Source organism: Pseudophryne corroboree, chromosome 2 (genome assembly GCF_028390025.1).
Source record: "Pseudophryne corroboree isolate aPseCor3 chromosome 2, aPseCor3.hap2, whole genome shotgun sequence".
Taxonomy (NCBI): domain Eukaryota; kingdom Metazoa; phylum Chordata; class Amphibia; order Anura; family Myobatrachidae; genus Pseudophryne; species Pseudophryne corroboree.
In genome coordinates, this window is record NC_086445.1 from 670985002 (window position 1) to 671004099 (window position 19098).

The following is a 19098-nucleotide window of genomic DNA, read 5'->3' on the forward strand; positions in this document are numbered from 1 at the left end:
TCTTTAAATTGTAGTTTACGTGATTTCATCTTGTTTTTTAAACATGGAGATCTTTACAAAGATATATAGAAATGAATGTGCAGAGGAAATTGTTGATCCTACACCTAACATCCAAACACGTGTGTGCTATCATTTTGTAAACGGCATTAAAATGTCAGATGCCTTTTTGTCTCACACAAGTACTTTTTTGTTGTTGATAAATGGAAAAACAATTAAGAAAATACAACACTTCTTGATTTGTAAGGCCAGTTCGGAAAAATTCACAAATATTGGAAACAATGCAAATCAATATAATCTTGATGTGTAATTTAAGATTAATTAGATGACAAAAAGATATCCATACACAAATGTACTGTTTTCCTGACACGTACTTAAGTCATGTGAATATTTTTCTGCTCCTGTGCCTGTATAAGATGTGTTTCTTTTCTCTCAGCCCCTGTGACCAATCATCCAGTAGTCCCAAAAGCATTGAGTGCAGGGCAGAACAAGCCCCATCCGCCACACATTCCTAGCCACCTGCCAGAATTTCCAGATCCCCACACGTACATTAAGACTCCGGTGAGAATAATTGGGACATTAAAGCCTCTCTCTCAGATATTAAGAGGAGATTGTGTTTATTTATCATAATAATATGGTCATTTACATCTTGGAATGGTGTTTAAACTAATTCACCTACTCATTATTTTTCAAGACGTGTCGAGAGCCAGTTGGTGATTATCAAGTCCTGCGGGAGAAAGCAGCATCTCAGCGTAGAGACGTGGAGAGAGCGCTTACTCGTTTTATGGCTAAGACAGGCGAGACTCAGAGTCTTTTCAGAGATGACACCAGCACTTTCCCATGTAAGAGAATAACTGTAACCATACTGACTGGTTATAAAGGCTATTCAGGCGTACTTGTTCTATTATTTTCTCCAGCATCCATAAGGGATTTTGGGGACAGATTAGTACGATGGGGTATAGACGGGTCCAAAGGAGCCAGTGCACTTTAAATTTCTTCAACTGGGTGTGCAGGCTCCTCCCCTCTATACCTCCTCCTACAGGTCAGTTTAGAAAAAAGTGCCCTCAGGAGAGGATGCACACTCTGCAAGCTCCAGAGTTTTTTTTTTTTCTTCAATTTCTTTTAAACCTTTCGTTCGGTGTGCTGTTTGGGCATCAGCATACCTGCACCATGGCGGGTGGGGGGGGGGGGGGGGGGGGGGCGGGCGGGCGGTCACCGGCCTCTTGAGGTGCAGAGCCGCTTCCCCGCTGAGGGGCTGTTTGTTCAGCGGGGCATGGCGCCTTGGCTGTCGCAGCCGCAGCATGCCGCACAGCCCTAACGCTGCCTGAAGGTGATCATCGGTGGTGAGTACGCTCCAGGGACCCTGGTACACGGTGCGGCAGAAGAGTGGGTGAGGTGTACGGGTCCCTCCTGGGGGGACCCGCTGTGGCCCCTGCGTGAGACTGGCTAAATACCTTGTACCAAGTATTTATGTGAGGCTACAAACACTTAGGAGACATGTATAAAGATTAGATATTAGCTCCAGCGCCATAGCGGGGGGGGCGGAGCTACATCAGAGCGGGCCCAGCGGCTTTTTGGCACCTTCCTCTGCATAAGCAGCAGCCTCACACAGCTCCTCCATAACGGTCACACGCTGGATCACTGGTACCGGGTGTAGAGGGGGAGAGCCGCTGTATTGTGCACAAATATCATCCCTCTGAGGGATTTTTCATTAGACCGTCTCACTGTTTATATGTATATGTGAAACGCTGACAGCCTCACTGGGGCTGTGCACCATTGGGTGCGGTGCGCTGGTGTCCTCTCTCCTGTGTCTCCTCTCACATGCAATAGTGCAGGCTTGTATTGTATTTCAGGCTGTGTTGTATGTGTATTATACTTGTTTTTCTTCTTCATAATGGTAAAACAGAAGTAATGTAGTGTGTGTAATCCTAGATTTTCCCATAGCTCATCTGGCTCAATATCATGTGAGCAGTGGAGTCAGTCATCACAAAATGCTGATAACAATGTGGAGGAGAGTCCAGAGACCTCCTCGATGGGGGCTATCAAAACAATGATGTCTGATATGTCATCTCAATTCACTGCAAATGCCAATAAGTAACTGCAACAAGCAGTGGCACTACAGGTGCACAAAAATGTGCTTTACCTTCTCTTCTATCAGCTACTGGATGATGGGGATGATGTGGACCCCATAAGCGGGGACTCCACCCCTACACAGGGTATTGAACCCCTCATATTGGCTATTTGGGATGTGTTAAAGCTCCCCCTGGAGGATGCTAATAATCAGCAATTATTTTTCCTCCCACAAGACAAACTGAGTCACATTTCTCTGACGTCCTAAGTGGATGCTGGGACTCCGTAAGGACCATGGGGATTAGCGGCTCCGCAGGAGACTGGGCACAACTAAAGAAAGCTTTAGGACTACGTGGTGTGCACTGGCTCCTCCCACTAAGACCCTCCTCCAGACCTCAGTTAAATTCTTGTGCCCGGCTGAGCTGGATGCACACTAGGGGCTCTCCTGAGCTCCTAGAAAGAAAGTATATTTAGGTTTTTTATTTTACAGTGAGATCTGCTGGCAACAGACTCACTGCAGCGAGGGACTAAGGGGAGAAGAAGCGAACCTACCTAACAGGTGGTAGTTTGGGCTTCTTAGGCTACTGAGGGATCCATTAGCTCCAGAGGGATCGACCGCAGGACCCGACCTTGGTGTTCGTTCCCGGAGCCGCGCCGCCGTCCCCCTTACAGAGCCAGAAGCATGAAGAGTCCGGAAAATCGGCGGCAGAAGACTTCGGTCTTCACCAAGGTAGCGCACAGCACTGCAGCGGTGCGCCATTGCTCCTCATGTACACCTCACACTCCGGTCACTGATGGGTGCAGGGCGCTGGGGGGGGCGCCCTGAGGGCAATTATATGACACCTTGGCTGGCAAATCTACATCATATATAGTCCTAGAGGCTATATAGATGTAAAATTACCCCTGCCAGTATTCCAGAAAAAGCGGGAGAAAGTCCGCCGAAAAAGGGGCGGGGCTTCTCCCTCAGCACACTGGCGCCATTTTCTCTTCACAGTGCAGCTGGAAGACAGCTCCCCAGGCTCTCCCCTGTAGTTTTCAGGCTCAAAGGGTTAAAAAGAGAGGGGGGGCACTAAATTTAGGCGCAATATATGTATCCAAGCAGCTATTTGGGGAAAAATCACTCAGTTATAGTGTTAATCCCTGCATTATATAGCGCTCTGGTGTGTGCTGGCATACTCTCTCTCGGTCTCCCCAAAGGACTTTGTGGGGTCCTGTCCTCAGTCAGAGCATTCCCTGTGTGTGTGCGGTGTGTCGGTACGGCTGTGTCGACATGTTGGATGAGGAAGGTTACGTGGAGGCGGAGCAGAGGCCGATAAATGGGATGTCGCCCCCTGTGGGGCCGACACCAGAGTGGATGGATAGGTGGAAGGTATTAACCGACAGTGTCAACTCCTTACATAAAAGGCTGGATGACGTAACAGCTGTGGGACAGCCGGCTTCTCAGCCCGCACCTGCCCAGGCGTCTCAAAGGCCATCAGGGGCTCAAAAAACGCCCGTTACCTCAGATGGCAGACACAGATGTCGACACGGAGTCTGACTCCAGTGTCGACGAGGTTGAGACATATACACAATCCACTAGGAACATCCGTTACATGATCTCGGCAATGAAAAATGTGTTAAGCATTTTCTGACATGAACCCAAGTACCACATAAAAGGGGTTTTATTTTTGGGGAGAAAAAGCAGCCAGTGTTTTGTTCCCCCATCAGATGAATGAATGAAGTGTGTAAAGAAGCGTGGTTTCCCCCGATAAGAAACTGGTAATTTCTAAAAAGTTACTGATGGCGTACCCTTTCCCGCCAGAGGTTAGGTCACGTTGGGAGATATCCCTTAGGGTGGATAAGGCGCTCACACGTTTGTCAAAAGGTGGCACTGCCGTCTTAGGATACGGCCACCTTGAAGGAACCTGCTGATAAAAAGCAGGAGGCGATCCTGAAGTCTGTATTTACACACTCAGGTTATATACTGAAACCTGCAATTGCCTCAGCATAAATAGTGCTGCTGCAGCGTGGTCTGATACCCTGTCAGATAATATTAATACGCTAAGACAGGGATAATATTTTGCTAACATTGAGCATATTTAAGACGTTGTCTTATATATAAAGGATGCACAGAGGGATATTTGCCGGCTGGCATCCAGAATTAATGCAATGTCCATTCTGCCAGGAGGGTATTAGAAACCCGGCAGTGGACAGGTGATGCTGCCTGTAAAAGGCACATGGAGTTTCTGCCTTATAAGGGTGAGGAATTGTTTGGGGATGGTCTCTGGGACCTCGTATCCACAGCAACAGCTGGGAATAAAAAGAAAAAAAAAATTTTTACCTCAGGTTTCCTCACAGCCTAAGAAAGCACCGTATTTTCAGGTACAGTCCTTTCGGCTTCAGAAAAGCAAGCGGGTCAAGGGCGCTTCCTTTCTGCATAGAGACAAGGGAAGAAGGAAAAAAGCTGCACCAGCAGCCAGTTCCCAGGATCAAAAATCTTCCCCCGCTTCCTCTGAGTCCACCGCATGACGCGGGGGCTCCACAGGTGGAGACAGGTGCGGTAGGGGCGCGTCTCGGGAACTTCAGGGACCAGTGGGCTTGCCCACAGGTGGATCTCTAGGTTCTGCAAATGGTATCACAGGGATACAGGCTGGAGTTCGAGGCGACTCCCCCTCGCCGTTACCTCCCATCAGCCTTGCCTGCTGCCCTCGGAGAAAGGTAGTACTGGCGGCAATTCACAAGCTGTACTTCCAACGGGTGAAATAAAGGTACCCCTCCTTCAACAAGGCCGGGGTTACTATTCCAAAATGTTGTGGTACCGAAACCAGACGGTTCGGTGAGACCCATTCTAAAATGGAAAGCCTTGAACACTTATATACGAAGGTTCAAGTTCAAAATGGAATCGATCAGGGCGATTATTGCAAGCCTGGAGAATTTCATGGTATCACTGGACATCAAGGATGATTACCTGCATGTCCCTATTTACCCTCTTCACCAGGAGTACCTCAATATTGTGGTACAGGATTGTCATTACCAATTCCAGACGTTGCCGTTGGTCTGTCCCCGGCACCGAGGTATTTACCAAGGTAATGGCCGAAATAATTATCCCGTACTTGGACGATCTCCTTATAAAGGCGAAGTCCAGGGAGCAGTTGTTCGTCGGACTAGCACTATCTCGGGAAGTGCTACAACAGCACGGCTGGTTTCTGAATATTCCAAAGTCGCAGCTGGTTCCTACGACGCGTCTACTGTTCCTGGGTATCATTCTGGACACAGAACAGGATAAAAAGTTTTTCTCCCGGAGGAGAAGTCCAAGGAGTTGTTATCTCTAGAGAGAGACCTCCTAATACGTATACAGGTGTCGGTGCATCAATGCACGCGAGCCCTGGGAAAGATGGTAGCTTCTTACGAAGAAATTCCATTCGCCAAGTCCCATGCAAGGATTTTCCAGTGGGATCTTTTGGACAAGTGGTCCGGGTCGCATCTTCAGATGCATCGCCTGATAACCCTGTCTCCAAGGGTCAGGGTGTCGCTGTTGTGGTGGCTGCAGAGTGCTCATCTTCTAGGGGGCCGCAGATTCGGCATACAGGACTGGGTCCTGGTGACCACGGATGCCAGCCTTTGAGGCTGGGGGGCAGTCACACAGGGAAGGAACTTCCAAGGCTATGGAAAAGTCAGGAGACTTCCCTACACATAAATATTCTGGAACTGAGGGCCATTTACAATGCCCTAAGTCAGGCTAGACCCCTGCTTCAACACCCCCTAGGGGGTCGACACCTGAGTGGATGAACTGTTGGAAGGAATTACGTGACAGTGTCAGCTCTGTATAAAAGACAGTGGTTGACATGAGACAGCCGGCTACTCAGCTTGTGCCTGTCCAGACGTCTCATAGGCCGTCAGGGGCTCTAAAGCGCCCGTTACCTCAGATGGCAGATATAGACGCCGACACGGATACTGACTCCAGTGTCGACGGTGAAGAGACAAATGTGACTTCCAGTAGGGCCACACGTTACACGTTACGGCGGTCGCTCATGTAAACCGACAGGGCGGCACAGGAAGCAGGATGGCGATGGCAGAAGCCGCAAGGATTCTCCGATGGGCGGAAAATCATGTGTTAGCACTGTCAGCAGTGTTCATTCCCGGAGTGGACAACTGAGAAGCAGACTTTCTCAGAAGACACGACCTCCACCCGGGAGAGTGGGGACTTCATCCAGAAGTCTTCCAAGTGATTGTACATCGTTGGGAAAGGCCACAGGTGGACATGATGGCGTCCCTCCTCAACTAAAAGTTACAAAGATATTGCGCCAGGTCAAGGACCCTCAGGCGATAGCTGTGGACGCTCTGGTAACACCGTGGGTGTACCAGTCGGTGTATGTGTTCCCTTCTCTGCCTCTCTTACCCAGGGTAATGAGAATAATAAGAAGGAGAGGAGTAAGAACTATACTCATTGTTCCGGGTTGGCCAAGAAGAGCTTGGTAACCAGAACTCCAAGAAATGATCTCAGAGGACCTATGGCCTCTGCCGCTCAGACAGGACCTGCTGCAGCAGGGGGCCTGTCTGTTTCAAGACATACCGCGGCTGCGTTGACGGCATGGCGGTTGAACGCCGGATCCTGAAGGAAAAGGGAATTCCGGAGGAAGTTATCCCTACGCTATTTAAAGCTAGGAAAGAACTGAACGCAAACCATTATCACCGCATATGGCAAAAATATGTTGCGTACTGTGAGGCCAGGAAGGCCCCAAAGGAGAAATTTCAGCTAGGTCGATTTCTGCACTTCCTACAGTCAGAGGTGACTATGGGCCTAAAATTGGGTTCCATTAAGGTCCAGATTTCGGCTCTATCAATTTTCTTCCAAAATTGAACTGGCTTCACTGCCTGAAGTTCAGACTTTTGCTAAGGGAGTGCTGCATAGTCAGCCCCCGTTTGTGCCTCCAGTGGCACCATGGGATCTCAACGTGGTGTTGGATTTCCTGAAGTCGCATTGGGTTGAGCCACTTAAATCCGTGGAGTTATAATACCTCACGTGGAAAGTGGTCATTCTGTGGGCATTGGCGTCGGCCAGGCGTGTATCAGAATTGGCGGCTTTATCATACAAAAGCCTTTATCTGTTTTTTATATGGATAAGGCGGAATTGAGGACTCGTTCCCAATTCCTTCCTACGGTGGTATCAGTTTTTCATGTGAACCAACCTATTGTGGTGCCTGCGGCTACTTGGGACTTGGAGGATTCCAAGTTACTGGATGTAGTCAGGGCCCTGAAAAGTATATGTTTCCAGGACAGCTGGAGTCAGGAAAACTGACTCGCTATTTCTCCTGTATGCACCCAACAAGCTGGGTGCTCCTGCTTCTAAGCAGACGGTTGCTCACTGGATCTGTAGCACGATTCAACTTGCACATTCTGCGGCTGGACTGCGGCACCCTAAATCTGTAAAAGCCCATTCCACGAGGAAAGGGGCTCTTCTTGGGCGGCTGCCCGAGGGCTCTCGGCTTTACAATTTTGCCGAGCTGTTACTTGGTCGGGTTCAAACACTTTTGCAAGAGTCTACAAGTTTGATACCCTGGCTGAGGAGGACCTAGAGTTTGCTCATTCGGTGCTGCAGAGTCATCTGCACTCTCCCGCCCGTTTGGGAGCTTTGGTATAATCCCCATGGTCCTTACGGAGTCCCAGCATCCACTTAGGACGTCAGAGAAAATAAGATTTTACTCACCGGTAAATCTATTTCTCGTAGTCCGTAGTGGATGCTGGGCGCCCATCCCAAGTGCGGATTGTCTGCAATACTTGTATAGAGTTATTGCCTAACTAAAGGGTTATTGTTGAGCCATCTGTTGAGAGGCTCCGTTATATTTCATACTGTTAACTGGGTATAGTATCACGAGTTATACGGTGTGATTGGTGTGGCTGGTATGAGTCTTACCCGGGATTCAAAATCCTTCCTTATTGTGTCAGCTCTTCCGGGCACAGTATCCTAACTGAGGTCTGGAGGAGGGTCTTAGTGGGAGGAGCCAGTGCACACCAGGTAGTCCTAAAGCTTTCTTTAGTTGTGCCCAGTCTCCTGCGGAGCCGCTAATCCCCATGGTCCTTACGGAGTCCCAGCATCCACTACGGACTACGAGAAATAGATTTACCGGTGAGTAAAATCTTATTTTCCTGACTCCTAGAAGTTGGATGATTTATATAAAATAGCCTGGAAAAATCCAGATAAAAAAATATCAGGTGTCCAAACTGTTTTTGCATACATTCTCCTTTGCCCCTGAAAGCAGGAAATTCTGGGAAGAATCTCCAGCAGTAGACGTCTCAGTCTCTCGCCATTCTAAAAAGGCGGTACTTCCTGCTCCGGGCTCCTTTACGGTAAGGGACCCGGCAGATAGGAAAATTGAGACCACTCTGAAATTTATATACACTGCTGCAGGTGTAGCTCAAAGACCGGTCATTGCAGGTTGCTGGATGACACATGCAATTCATTCCTGGGCTACTCAAATTCAGGAAGGGTGATATGACCATAGTTACTACTGTAACTTTCCTAAAACACATTCAGGACTTGGCTAGGTTCCTCTGTGACTCCCTTAAAGAGATTGCCAATATTAATGCTAGGACTACGGCTATGGCTGTGTCTGCGCGCAGAGCCATATGGTTGCGTCAGTGGATTGCTGATGCTGACTCCAAACGTAATGTGGAATCTCTTCCCTTCACAGGTGACTGGCTCTTTGGAAGTGAATTTGGATGTATGGATCAACCAAAATCTACTGCTGGGAAATCCACGTTTCTCACTTTGGTTGCTCCGCCTGCTAGTAGTACCTACCCGGGCCCGTCTACTCAGTCCTTTCGGTCCTCCAGATTTCGGTCTCGGGCCAGGGAGGCCTCCAATGCGGCTAGAGGCACCAGAGGTAAGCCTAAGAAGCCATCCGTTACTGGCTCCCAGGAACAGAGCACCAGTTCTGCTTCCACAAAGACTTCAGCATGACGGTGCCCACTCACCCCGAGGGTATCTCGTGGTGGGAGCTCAGTTACGTCACTACAGCCACATCTGGGACTGTTCCTGCCAAGATGCTTGGGTAAGGGACCTTATCTCTCAGGGTTACAAGCTGGAGTTCGACGGTGCTCCTCCCCAACGATTTTTCAAATCAGGCTTACCAGCTTTGGAAAATATGCGTGGTACGCTACTACTGGCTATAAACAATTTGGTCCAGTCCCAGGTTATTGTTCCAGTACCCCTGCAACAACAAGGACAAGGTTACTACTTCATCTGTTCGCAGTACCAAAACCAGACTGGTCTGTGAGACCCATTCTGAATCTGAAGTCCTTGAATCCTTACCTGAAGGTTTTCAAATTCAAGATGGAAACTTTGAGAGCAGCGATAGCGGGCCTGGAGCAACAGGAATTCCTAGTGTCCCTGGATATGAAGGACGCTTACCTCCATATCCCCATTTGGCCTCCTCATCAGGCCTATCTGCAGTTCGCCCTACTGAATGAATACTATCAGTTTTACACGATCTCCATCCAGCAGAGTGAGGTCTGCATCAAGAGGTCTTTGCAGAAGTGACAAGTCTTTGGGGAATTCCTCAAATAGACATGATGGTGTCTTGCCTCAACAAGAAACTTCAGAGATATGGTTCCAGGTCAAGGGAACCCCAAGCAATAGCAGTGGACGCACTAGTGACACCATGGGTGTTTCAGTCGGTGTATGTATTCCCTCCGCTTCCACTCTTTCCAAAAGGGCTGAAGATCATAGGAAGAACAAAGGTTCAGGTGATCCTCATTGTTCCAGACTGGCCAAGGAGGGCTTGGTATCCAGATCTTCGGGAATTACTCATAGGAGATCCCGGGCCTCTTCATCTACGAGAGGATCTGTTGCAGCGAAGGCCGTGCGTGTATCAAGTTTTACCGCGGCTGCGTTTGAAGGATTGGCGGTTGAATGCCGGATTCCTAGCCTGAAAGAGTGTTCCCAGTAAAGTCTTTCCCACACTTCTTCAGTCTAGGAAAGGAGTAACGTCTAAACGTTACCACAGAGTTTGGAGAATATATGAGTCTTGATGTAAATCCAAGAAGCCTTCTACGGAAGAATTTCAGCTAGAACGTTTTCTCCATTTTCTACAAGCTGGTGTGGATGAGGGCCTAAAGTTGGGCTCAATTATAAGTACAGATTTCAAAAATTGGCCTCCTTTCCAGAAGTTCAGGCTTTCGTGAAAGGCGTATTGCACATCCAACCTCCATTTGTGCCCCGGTGGCACCATGGAATCTTAGCGTGGGTTGCAGTTCCTTCAATCACATTGGTTTGTACTTTTACAGAAGGTGGAGTTGACATTCATCACTTGGAAAGTGGTCGTCAGGTTGGCCTTGGCATGCGCAAGGCGAGTGTCTGACTTAGAGACCTGGTCTCACAGGAGACCTTATTTGATCTCTCATGAAGATAGAGCAGAATTGGAAACTCGTCAACACTTCCTACCGACGGTGGTTGTTTTCTTCCACATGTACCAACCTATTGTGGTGCCTGTGGCTACTGACGCCTTTGCTGAGTCAAAAGTCTCTGCAGGAGGTCAGAGTTCTGAAAATGCATGTCGCCAAGACGGCTCCGTCTAGGAACACAGGCTCTGTTGTCTGGTTGGCTCCCAACAAGATTGGGTGCTCTGCTTCCATGCAGACCATTACGCGTTGGATCTGTGGTATGATTCAGCTTGCTCATCCCACGGCATGATTGCCGTTACCGAAATACGTGATGGCCCATTCTGTTGGACAGGTGGGCTCATCCGGGCCGGTGAACCGGGGGATCTCGGCATAGCAACTTTGCCGAGCAGCTGTTTAGTAAACTGTTTGGCTATTTTTTTATGGGTTTGCCACCTTGGCCGATGATGACCTCAACTTTGGTCAATCGGTTCTGCAGAGTCATCCGCACTCTCCCGCCCGTTCTAGAGCTTTGGTATAACCCCATGGTTCTTGATGTTACCCCCACATCCTCTAGGACGTATGAGAAAATAGTATTTCTCTAACGTCCTAAGTGGATGCTGGGGACTCCGTAAGGACCATGGGGAATAGCGGCTCCGCAGGAGACTGGGCACATCTAAAGAATGCTTTAGGACTAACTGGTGTGCACTGGCTCCTCCCCCTATGACCCTCCTCCAAGCCTCAGTTAGATTTCTGTGCCCGACGAGAAGGGTGCACACTAGGGGCTCTCCTGAGCTTCTTAGTGAAAGTTTTAGTTTAGGTTTGTTATTTTCAGTGAGACCTGCTGGCAACAGGCTCACTGCATCGAGGGACTAAGGGGAGAAGAAGCGAACTCACCTGCGTGCAGAGTGGATTGGGCTTCTTGGCTACTGGACATTAGCTCCAGAGGGACGATCACAGGTCCAGCCTGGATGGGTCCCGGAGCCGCGCCGCCGGCCCCCTTACAGAGCCAGAAGAGCGAAGAGGTCCGGGAAAATCGTCGGCAGAAGACGTTCCTGTCTTCAATAAGGTAGCGCACAGCACTGCAGCTGTGCGCCATTGCTCTCCGCACACTTCATACTCCGGTCACTGAGGGTGCAGGGCGCTGGGGGGGGGCGCCCTGAGACGCAATAAAACATTACAGAAATACCTTACATGGCAAAAAATGCATCACATATAGCTCCTGGACTATATGGATGCATTTAACCCCTGCCAGAATATACAAAATACCGGGAGATAAGGCCGCCGAAAAGGGGGCGGAGCCTATCTCCTCAGCACACTGGCGCCATTTTCCCTCACAGCTCAGTTGGAGGGAAGCTCCCTGGCTCTTCCCTGCAGACAGAAAGGGTTAAAAAAAGAGAGGGGGGCACTAATTAGGCGCAGTTTTAAAACATACAGCAGCTATAAGGGGAAAAACACTTATATAAGGTTATCCCTGTATATATATAGCGCTCTGGTGTGTGCTGGCATACTCTCCCTCTGTCTCCCCAAAGGGCTAGTGGGGTCCTGTCCTCTATCAGAGCATTCCCTGTGTGTGTGCTGTGTGTCGGTACGTTTGTGTCGACATGTATGAGGAGAAAAATGATGTGGAGACGGAGCAGAGTGTCTGTAACAGTGATGTCACCCCCTAGGGGGTCGACACCTGAGTGGATGTACTGTTGAAAATTACGTGACAGTGTCAGCTCTATATAAAAAAACAGTGGTTGACATGAGACAGCCGGCTACTCAGCTTGTGCCTGTCCAGACGTCTCATAGGCCGTCAGGGGCTCTAAAGCGGCCGTTACCTCAGATGGCAGATACAGACGCCGACACGGATACTGACTCCTGTGTCGACGGTGAAGAGACAACCGTGATTTCCAGTAGGGCCACACGTTACATGATTGAGACAATGGAAAATGTTTTTATACATTTCTGATAATACGAGTACCACCAAAAAAGGGGTATTATGTTCGGTGAGGGAAAAACTACATGTAGTTTTCCTGAATCTGAGAAATAAAATGAGGTGTGTGATGATGCGTGGGTTTCCCCCCGATAACAATTAATAATTTCTTAAAAAGTATTGGCTGCATACCCTTTCCCGCCAGAGGTTAGGATGCATTGGGAAACACCCCCTAGGGGGGATAAGGCGCTCACACGCTTGTAAGAACAAGGGCTCTACCCTCTCATGAGATGGCCGCCCGTAAGGATCCTGCTGATAGAAAGCAGGAGGGTATCCAAAAAAGGTATTTACACACATACTGGTGTTATACTGCGACCAGCAATCGCCTCAGCCTGGATGTGCAGTGCTGGGTTGGCATGGTCGGATTCCCTGACTGGAAATATTGATATCCTAGATAAGGATAGTATATTATTGCCTATAGAGCATTTAAAAGATGCATTTCTATATATGCATGATGCACAGCGGAATAATTGCCGACTGGCATCAAGTATAAGTGCGTTGTCCAATTCTACCAGTAAAATGGTCAGGTGATGCGGATTCCAAACGGCATTTGGAAGTATTGCCTTTGAAAGGGGACATTTGGGGTCGGTCTTTTAGACCTGGTGGCCACGGCAACAGCTGGGAAATCCACGTTTGTACCCCAGGTCGCCTCTCAAAATAAGACGCCGTATTATCAGGCGCAGTCCTTTGTTGGCAAGCGGACAAAAGGTTCCTCTTTTCTGCTCGTGACAGAGGGAGAGGAAAAAGGCTGCAGAGATCAGCCAGTTCCCAGGAACAGAAACCCCTTCCCGCCTCTGCCAAGCCCTCAGTATGACGCTAGGGCTTTACAAGCTCAGGCACGGTGGGGGCCCGTTCTCAATGAATTTCAGTGCGCAGTGGGCTCACTCGCAAGTTAACCCCTGGATCCTTCAGGTAATATCTCAGGGGTACATATTGGAATTCGAGACATCTCCCCCTCGCCGTTTCCAAAAGTCGACTTTACCGACAACAAGGAACGGGGTATTATTCCACACTATTGTGGTACCGAAGCCAGACGGCTCGGTGAGACCGATTCTAAAATCTAAAATCTTTGAACACTTACATACAGAGGTTCAAATTCAAGATTGAGTCACTCAGAGCAGTGATTGCGAACCTGGAAGAAGGGGACTACATGATGTCTCGGGACATCAAGAATGCTTACCTTCATGTCAAAATTTACCCTTCTCACCAAGGGTACCTCAGGTTATGGTACAGAACTGTCACTATCAGTTCAGACGCTGCCGTAGGGATGGTCCACGGCACCCTGGGTCTTTACCAAGGTAATGGACGAAATGATATCCCTTCGAAGGAAGGAAATTTTAGTTATCCCTTACTTGGACAATTCCCTGATAAGGGTAAGATCCAGGGAACAGTTGGAGGTCGGTGTAGCACTATCTCAGGTAGTGTTGCGGCAGCACGATTGGGTTCTCAATATTCCAAAATCGCAGCTGGTTCCGACGACTTGTCTTCTGTTTCCTAGGGATGATCCTGGACACAGTCCAGAAAAAAGGTGTTTCTCCCGGAAGAGAAAGCCAAGGAGTTATCCGAGCTAATCAGGAACCTCCTAAAACCGAACCAAGTCTCAGTGCATCAATGCACAAGGGTTCTGGGAAAAAATGGTGGCTTCCTACGAAGCAATCCCATTCGTTAGATTCCACTCAAGAACTTTCCAGTGGATCCTACTGGACAAATGGTCCGGGTCGCATTTTCAGATGCATCAGCGGATAACCCTGTCACCAAGGACAAGGGTATCCATCCTGTGGTGGTTGCAGAGTGCTCATCTTCTAGAGGGCCGCAGATTCGGCATTCTGGACTGGGTCCTGGTAACCACGGATGCCAGCCTGCGAGGCTGGGGAGCAGTCACACAGGGAAGGAATATCCAGGGCTTAAGGTCAAGCCTGGATACATCACTTCACATAAATATCCTGAAGCTAAGGGCCAGTTACAATGCTCTAAGCTTAGCGAGACCTCTGCTTCAAGGTCAGCCGGTGTTGATCCAGTCGGACAACATCATGGCAGTCACCCACGTAAACAGACAGGGTGGCACAAGAAGCAGGAGGGCAATGGCAGAAGCTGCAAGGATTCTCCGCTGGGCGGAAAATCATGTAATAGCACTGTCAACGGTATTCATTCCGGGAGTGGACAAATGGGAAGCAGACTTCCTCCGCATGACCTCCACCCGGGAGAGTGGGGACTTCACCCAGAAGTCGTCCACATGATTAAAAAACTCGACAGGTATTGCGCCAGGTCAAGAGACCCTCAGGCAATAGTTGTAGACGCTCTGGTAACACCGTGGGTGTACCAGTCAGTGTATGTGTTCCCTCATCTGCCTCTCATACCCAAGGTACTGAGATTGATAAGATGGAGAGGAGTAAGCACTATATTCGTGGCTCCGGATGGGCCAAAAAGGACTTGTAACCGGAACTTCAAGAGAGGCTCACGGAGGATCCGTGGCCTCTACCTCTAAGAAGGGACCTGCTCCAGCAAGGACCCTGTCTGTTCCAAGACTTACCGCGGCTGCGTTTGACGGCATGGCGGTTGAACACCGGATCCTGAAGGAAAAAAGGCATTCCGGATGAAGTCATCCCTATTCTGATCAAAAGCCAGGAAGGATGTAACCGCAAAAACATTATCACCGCAATTGGCGAAAATATGTTGCGTAGTGCGAGGCCAGTAAGGCCCGACGGAGGAAATTCAACTGGGTCGATTCCTACATTTCCTGCAAACAGGAGTGTCTATGGGCCTGAAATTGGGGTCCATTAAGGTTCAGATTTCGGCCCTGTCAATTTTCTTCCAGAAAAGAACTAGCTTCAGTCCCTGAAGTTTAGACGTTTGTAAAAGGGGTACTGCATATACAGCCTCCTTTTGTGCCTCCAGTGGCAATTTGGGATCTCAATGTAGTTTGGGTTCCAAAAGTCACATTGGTTTGAACCACTTAAATCTGTGGAGTTAAAATATCTCACATGGAAAGTGGTCATGCTGTTGGCCCTGGCCTAGGCCAGGCGCGTGTCAGGATTGGCGGCTTTATCCTGTAAAAGCCCTTATCTGATTTTCCATTCGGACAGGGCGGAATTGAGGACTCGTCCTCAGTTTCTCCCTAAGGTGGTTCCAGCGTTTTCACCTGAACCAACCTATTGTGGTGCCTGCGGCTACTAGGGACTTGGAGGAATCCAAGTTGCTGGATGTTGTCAGGGCCCTGAAAATATGTTCCAGGACGGCTGGAGTCAGGAAATCTGACTCGCTGTTTATCCTGTATGCACCCAACATGCTGGGTGCTCCTGCTTCTAAGCAGACTATTGCTCGTTGGATTTGTAGTACAATTCAGCTTGCACATTCTGTGGCAGGCCTGCCACAGCTAAAATCTGTAAAAGCCCGTTCCACAAGGAAAGTGGGCTCATCTTGGGCGGCTGCCCGAGGGGTCTCGGCTTTACAACTTTGCCGAGCAGCTACTTGGTCAGGGGCAAACACGTTTGCTAAATTCTACAAATTTGATACCCTGGCTGAGGAGGACCTGGAGTTCTCTCATTCGGTGCTGCAGAGTCATCCGCACTCTCCCGCCCGTTTGGGAGCTTTGGTATAATCCCCATGGTCCTTACGGAGTCCCCAGCATCCACTTAGGACGTTAGAGAAAATAAGAATTTACTTACCGATAATTCTATTTCTCGTAGTCCGTAGTGGATGCTGGGCGCCCATCCCAAGTGCGGATTGTCTGCAATACTTGTACATAGTTATTGTTACAAAAATCGGGTTATTATTGTTGGGAGCCATCTTTTCAGAGGCTTCTCTGTTATCATACTGTTAACTGGGTTCAGGTCACAAGTTATACGGTGTGATTGGTGTGGCTGGTATGAGTCTTACCCGGGATTCAAAATCCTTCCTTATTGTGTACGCTCGTCCGGGCACAGTTTCCTAACTGAGGCTTGGAGGAGGGTCATAGGGGGAGGAGCCAGTGCACACCAGTTAGTCCTAAAGCTTTCTTTAGATGTGCCCAGTCTCCTGCGGAGCCGCTATTCCCCATGGTCCTTACGGAGTCCCCAGCATCCACTACGGACTACGAGAAATAGAATTATCGGTAAGTAAATTCTTATTTTTAATACCTACCGGTAAATCCTTTTCTCTTAGTCCGTACAGGATGCTAGGCGCCCGTCCCGGTGCGTACTGTTTCTGCAGTTATTGACTATGGTTACACACGGGTTGTGTTACGGTTTTTGTGTCAGCATATCCTGCAAATTCTCCATGCCATTGGCTTGGGTTCTATTGAATGCCACGTTCTGCGGCATACTTGAGGTGTGAGGTGGTAAGATGCTCACCGTGGTTTAACAATAAATCCTTTCCTCGAAATGTCCATCTCCCTGGGCACAGTTCCTTAAACTGGAGTCTGGAGGAGGGGCATAGAGGGAGGAGCCAGGTCACACCACTTTGAAAGTCTTAAAGTGCCCATGTCTCCTGCGGATCCCATCTATACCCCATGGTTCTTAATGTTACCCCCGCATCCTCTACGGACTAAGAGAAAAGGATTTACCGGTAGGTATTAAAATCCTATTTTTTGCTCAGTATTTACTACTGAAAGAGAGGAGAAGGGGCGACAGTAAAGTTGCAAGGATATTTAGGAAAATGAAACAAGAAGTACATTTACAGAGGAGAAGGTCCTAACAGAACTCTCAAAGCTGAAAGTGGACAAATCTATGGGGCCAGGTGGGATACATACAAGGATACTAAAAGAACTTAGAGGTGCTGGTAGCACCATTGACAGAATTATTCAACCAGTCATTAGCAACAGGAGTAAATCCAGAGGACTGGAAAGAGCAAACGTAGTCCCACTGCCCAAAAGTGGAAGCAAGGAAGAGGCAAACAACTACAGACCAGTGAGTCTTACATCAGTAGTAGGGAAATTGATGGAAACACTCTTAAAAGAAAGAGTTGTAGATTATCTCAAATCTGGCAATTTACAGGATCCCAAACAGCATGGATTCACTGGGGGGAGATCATGTCAAACAAATCTTGACTTTTTTGACTGTGTGACTAAAGTGATGGATAAAGGTGGAGCCATGGATATAGCTTATCTAGACTTCAGTAAGGTGTTTGACACTGTTCCACATCGCATACTGCTAAATAAACTTGAAAGTTTGGGATTGGATATTAGGATTATTGAATGGATAAGATCTTGGTTGAAGGATAGAAAACAGAGTTGTGGTAAATGGAGTGCATTCACAGGAGGGAAATGTTACCAGTGGAGTACCTTAGGGATCTGTATTTGAACCAGTGCTTTTTAATATCTTCATTTGTGACATTGCAAATGGCATTAAAGGGAAAGTATGCCTTTTTGCAGATGACACAAAGGTATGCAACAGGGTAGACACACCAGGTGGGGTAAAACAAACGATTGAAGATCTAGGTAGACTAGAGGAATGGTCAAGAGTGTGGCAATTACAGTTTAATGCCAAAAAATGCAAAATCATGCACTTGGGTCTCAAAAATCCATAGGCTAAATATAGTATTAATGGCACTGTACTGGAAACTACTGAGGAGGAAAGGGATCTAGGAGTCACTATTTCAGGTGACTTAAAGGCAGGTAAGCAATGTAACAAAGCGATGAGGAAGGCTAGTCAGATGCTTGGCTGCATTGGGAGAGGAATCCGCAGCAGCAGAAAGAAAGAAGTAATAATGCCACTGTATAGGTCTTTGGTATGGCCTTATCTAGAATACTGTGTTCAATTCTGGATGCCATATCTTCAAAAGGATATTAATACATTAGAAACTGTACAAAGAAGGGCAACTAAAATTGTGCATGTCCTACATCACAAAACATACCCAGAAAGAATAAGAAATCTCAATATGTATAGTTTGGAGCAGAGAAGGGAAAGGGGGGACATGATAGAAACTTTCAAATATATCAAGTGTTTTAACAAAGTCCAGGAGGAAAACATTCTCCAAATGAAGAGAAGCAATAGGACACAAGGACATGCACTGAGACTGGAGAGGGGGAGGTTCAGGGGAAATTTGAGGAAAAATTACTTCACAGAAAGGGACAAGTGGAATAGCCTCCCATCAGAGGTGGCAGAGGCTAAGACAGTAGAACAGTTTAAACATGCATGGGATAGACATAAGGATATCCTTACAAAGAAATAAGGATCAAACAAGGTTAGAGATAAAAATAATGTAAAAAAGAAAAAAAGGTGGGCAGACTAGATGGGCCAAGTGGTTCTTATCTGCCGTCAAATTCTATGTTTCTATGATACAGTTTGGAAGGTTTCATTCCAGACCTTTCCAATTGGACATCCTGAACAAATGGTCCGGTTCCCATCTTCAGTCGACAAGGAGGTACAAAAAGCAGAGCCTGCATGCGAGAAGTGTCATGGATACTCTTCTGGGCAGAAAGACATGCAAGAACACTGTCCGCAATCTTCATTCCGAGGGTGGACAACTGGGAAGTGGACTTCCTGAGTCGCCACGATCTCCATCCAGGGGAGTGGGGACTACACCCTCAGGTGTTTCAACAGGTGATCTACAGGTGGGGCTGCCCAAAAATCGACATGATGGCCTCTCGCCTCAGCAAGAAGCTTCCCTGCTATTGCTTGCGAACCGCTGACGTCGCCTTGGCCTTACCAGCTGCTCTACCTATTTCTTCCGATTCCGTTGATTCCAAGGGTGCTCAAGCGTATCAGGCATCAAGGAGT

General features: G+C 48.2%; 1 protein-coding gene across 3 annotated transcripts in view; it reads left to right on the plus strand.

Moving 5' to 3' along the window:
- The window catches only part of TAF8 (TATA-box binding protein associated factor 8), a 129115-nt gene that overhangs the window by 86287 nt on the left and 23730 nt on the right, over positions 1–19098 (plus strand). For all 3 annotated transcript variants that reach the window (XM_063955087.1, XM_063955088.1, XM_063955089.1), the window contains 2 exons: positions 434–558; positions 692–839. In XM_063955087.1, coding sequence (XP_063811157.1) covers positions 434–558; positions 692–839 — 273 coding nt within the window. The remainder of the gene's footprint in view (positions 1–433; positions 559–691; positions 840–19098) is intronic.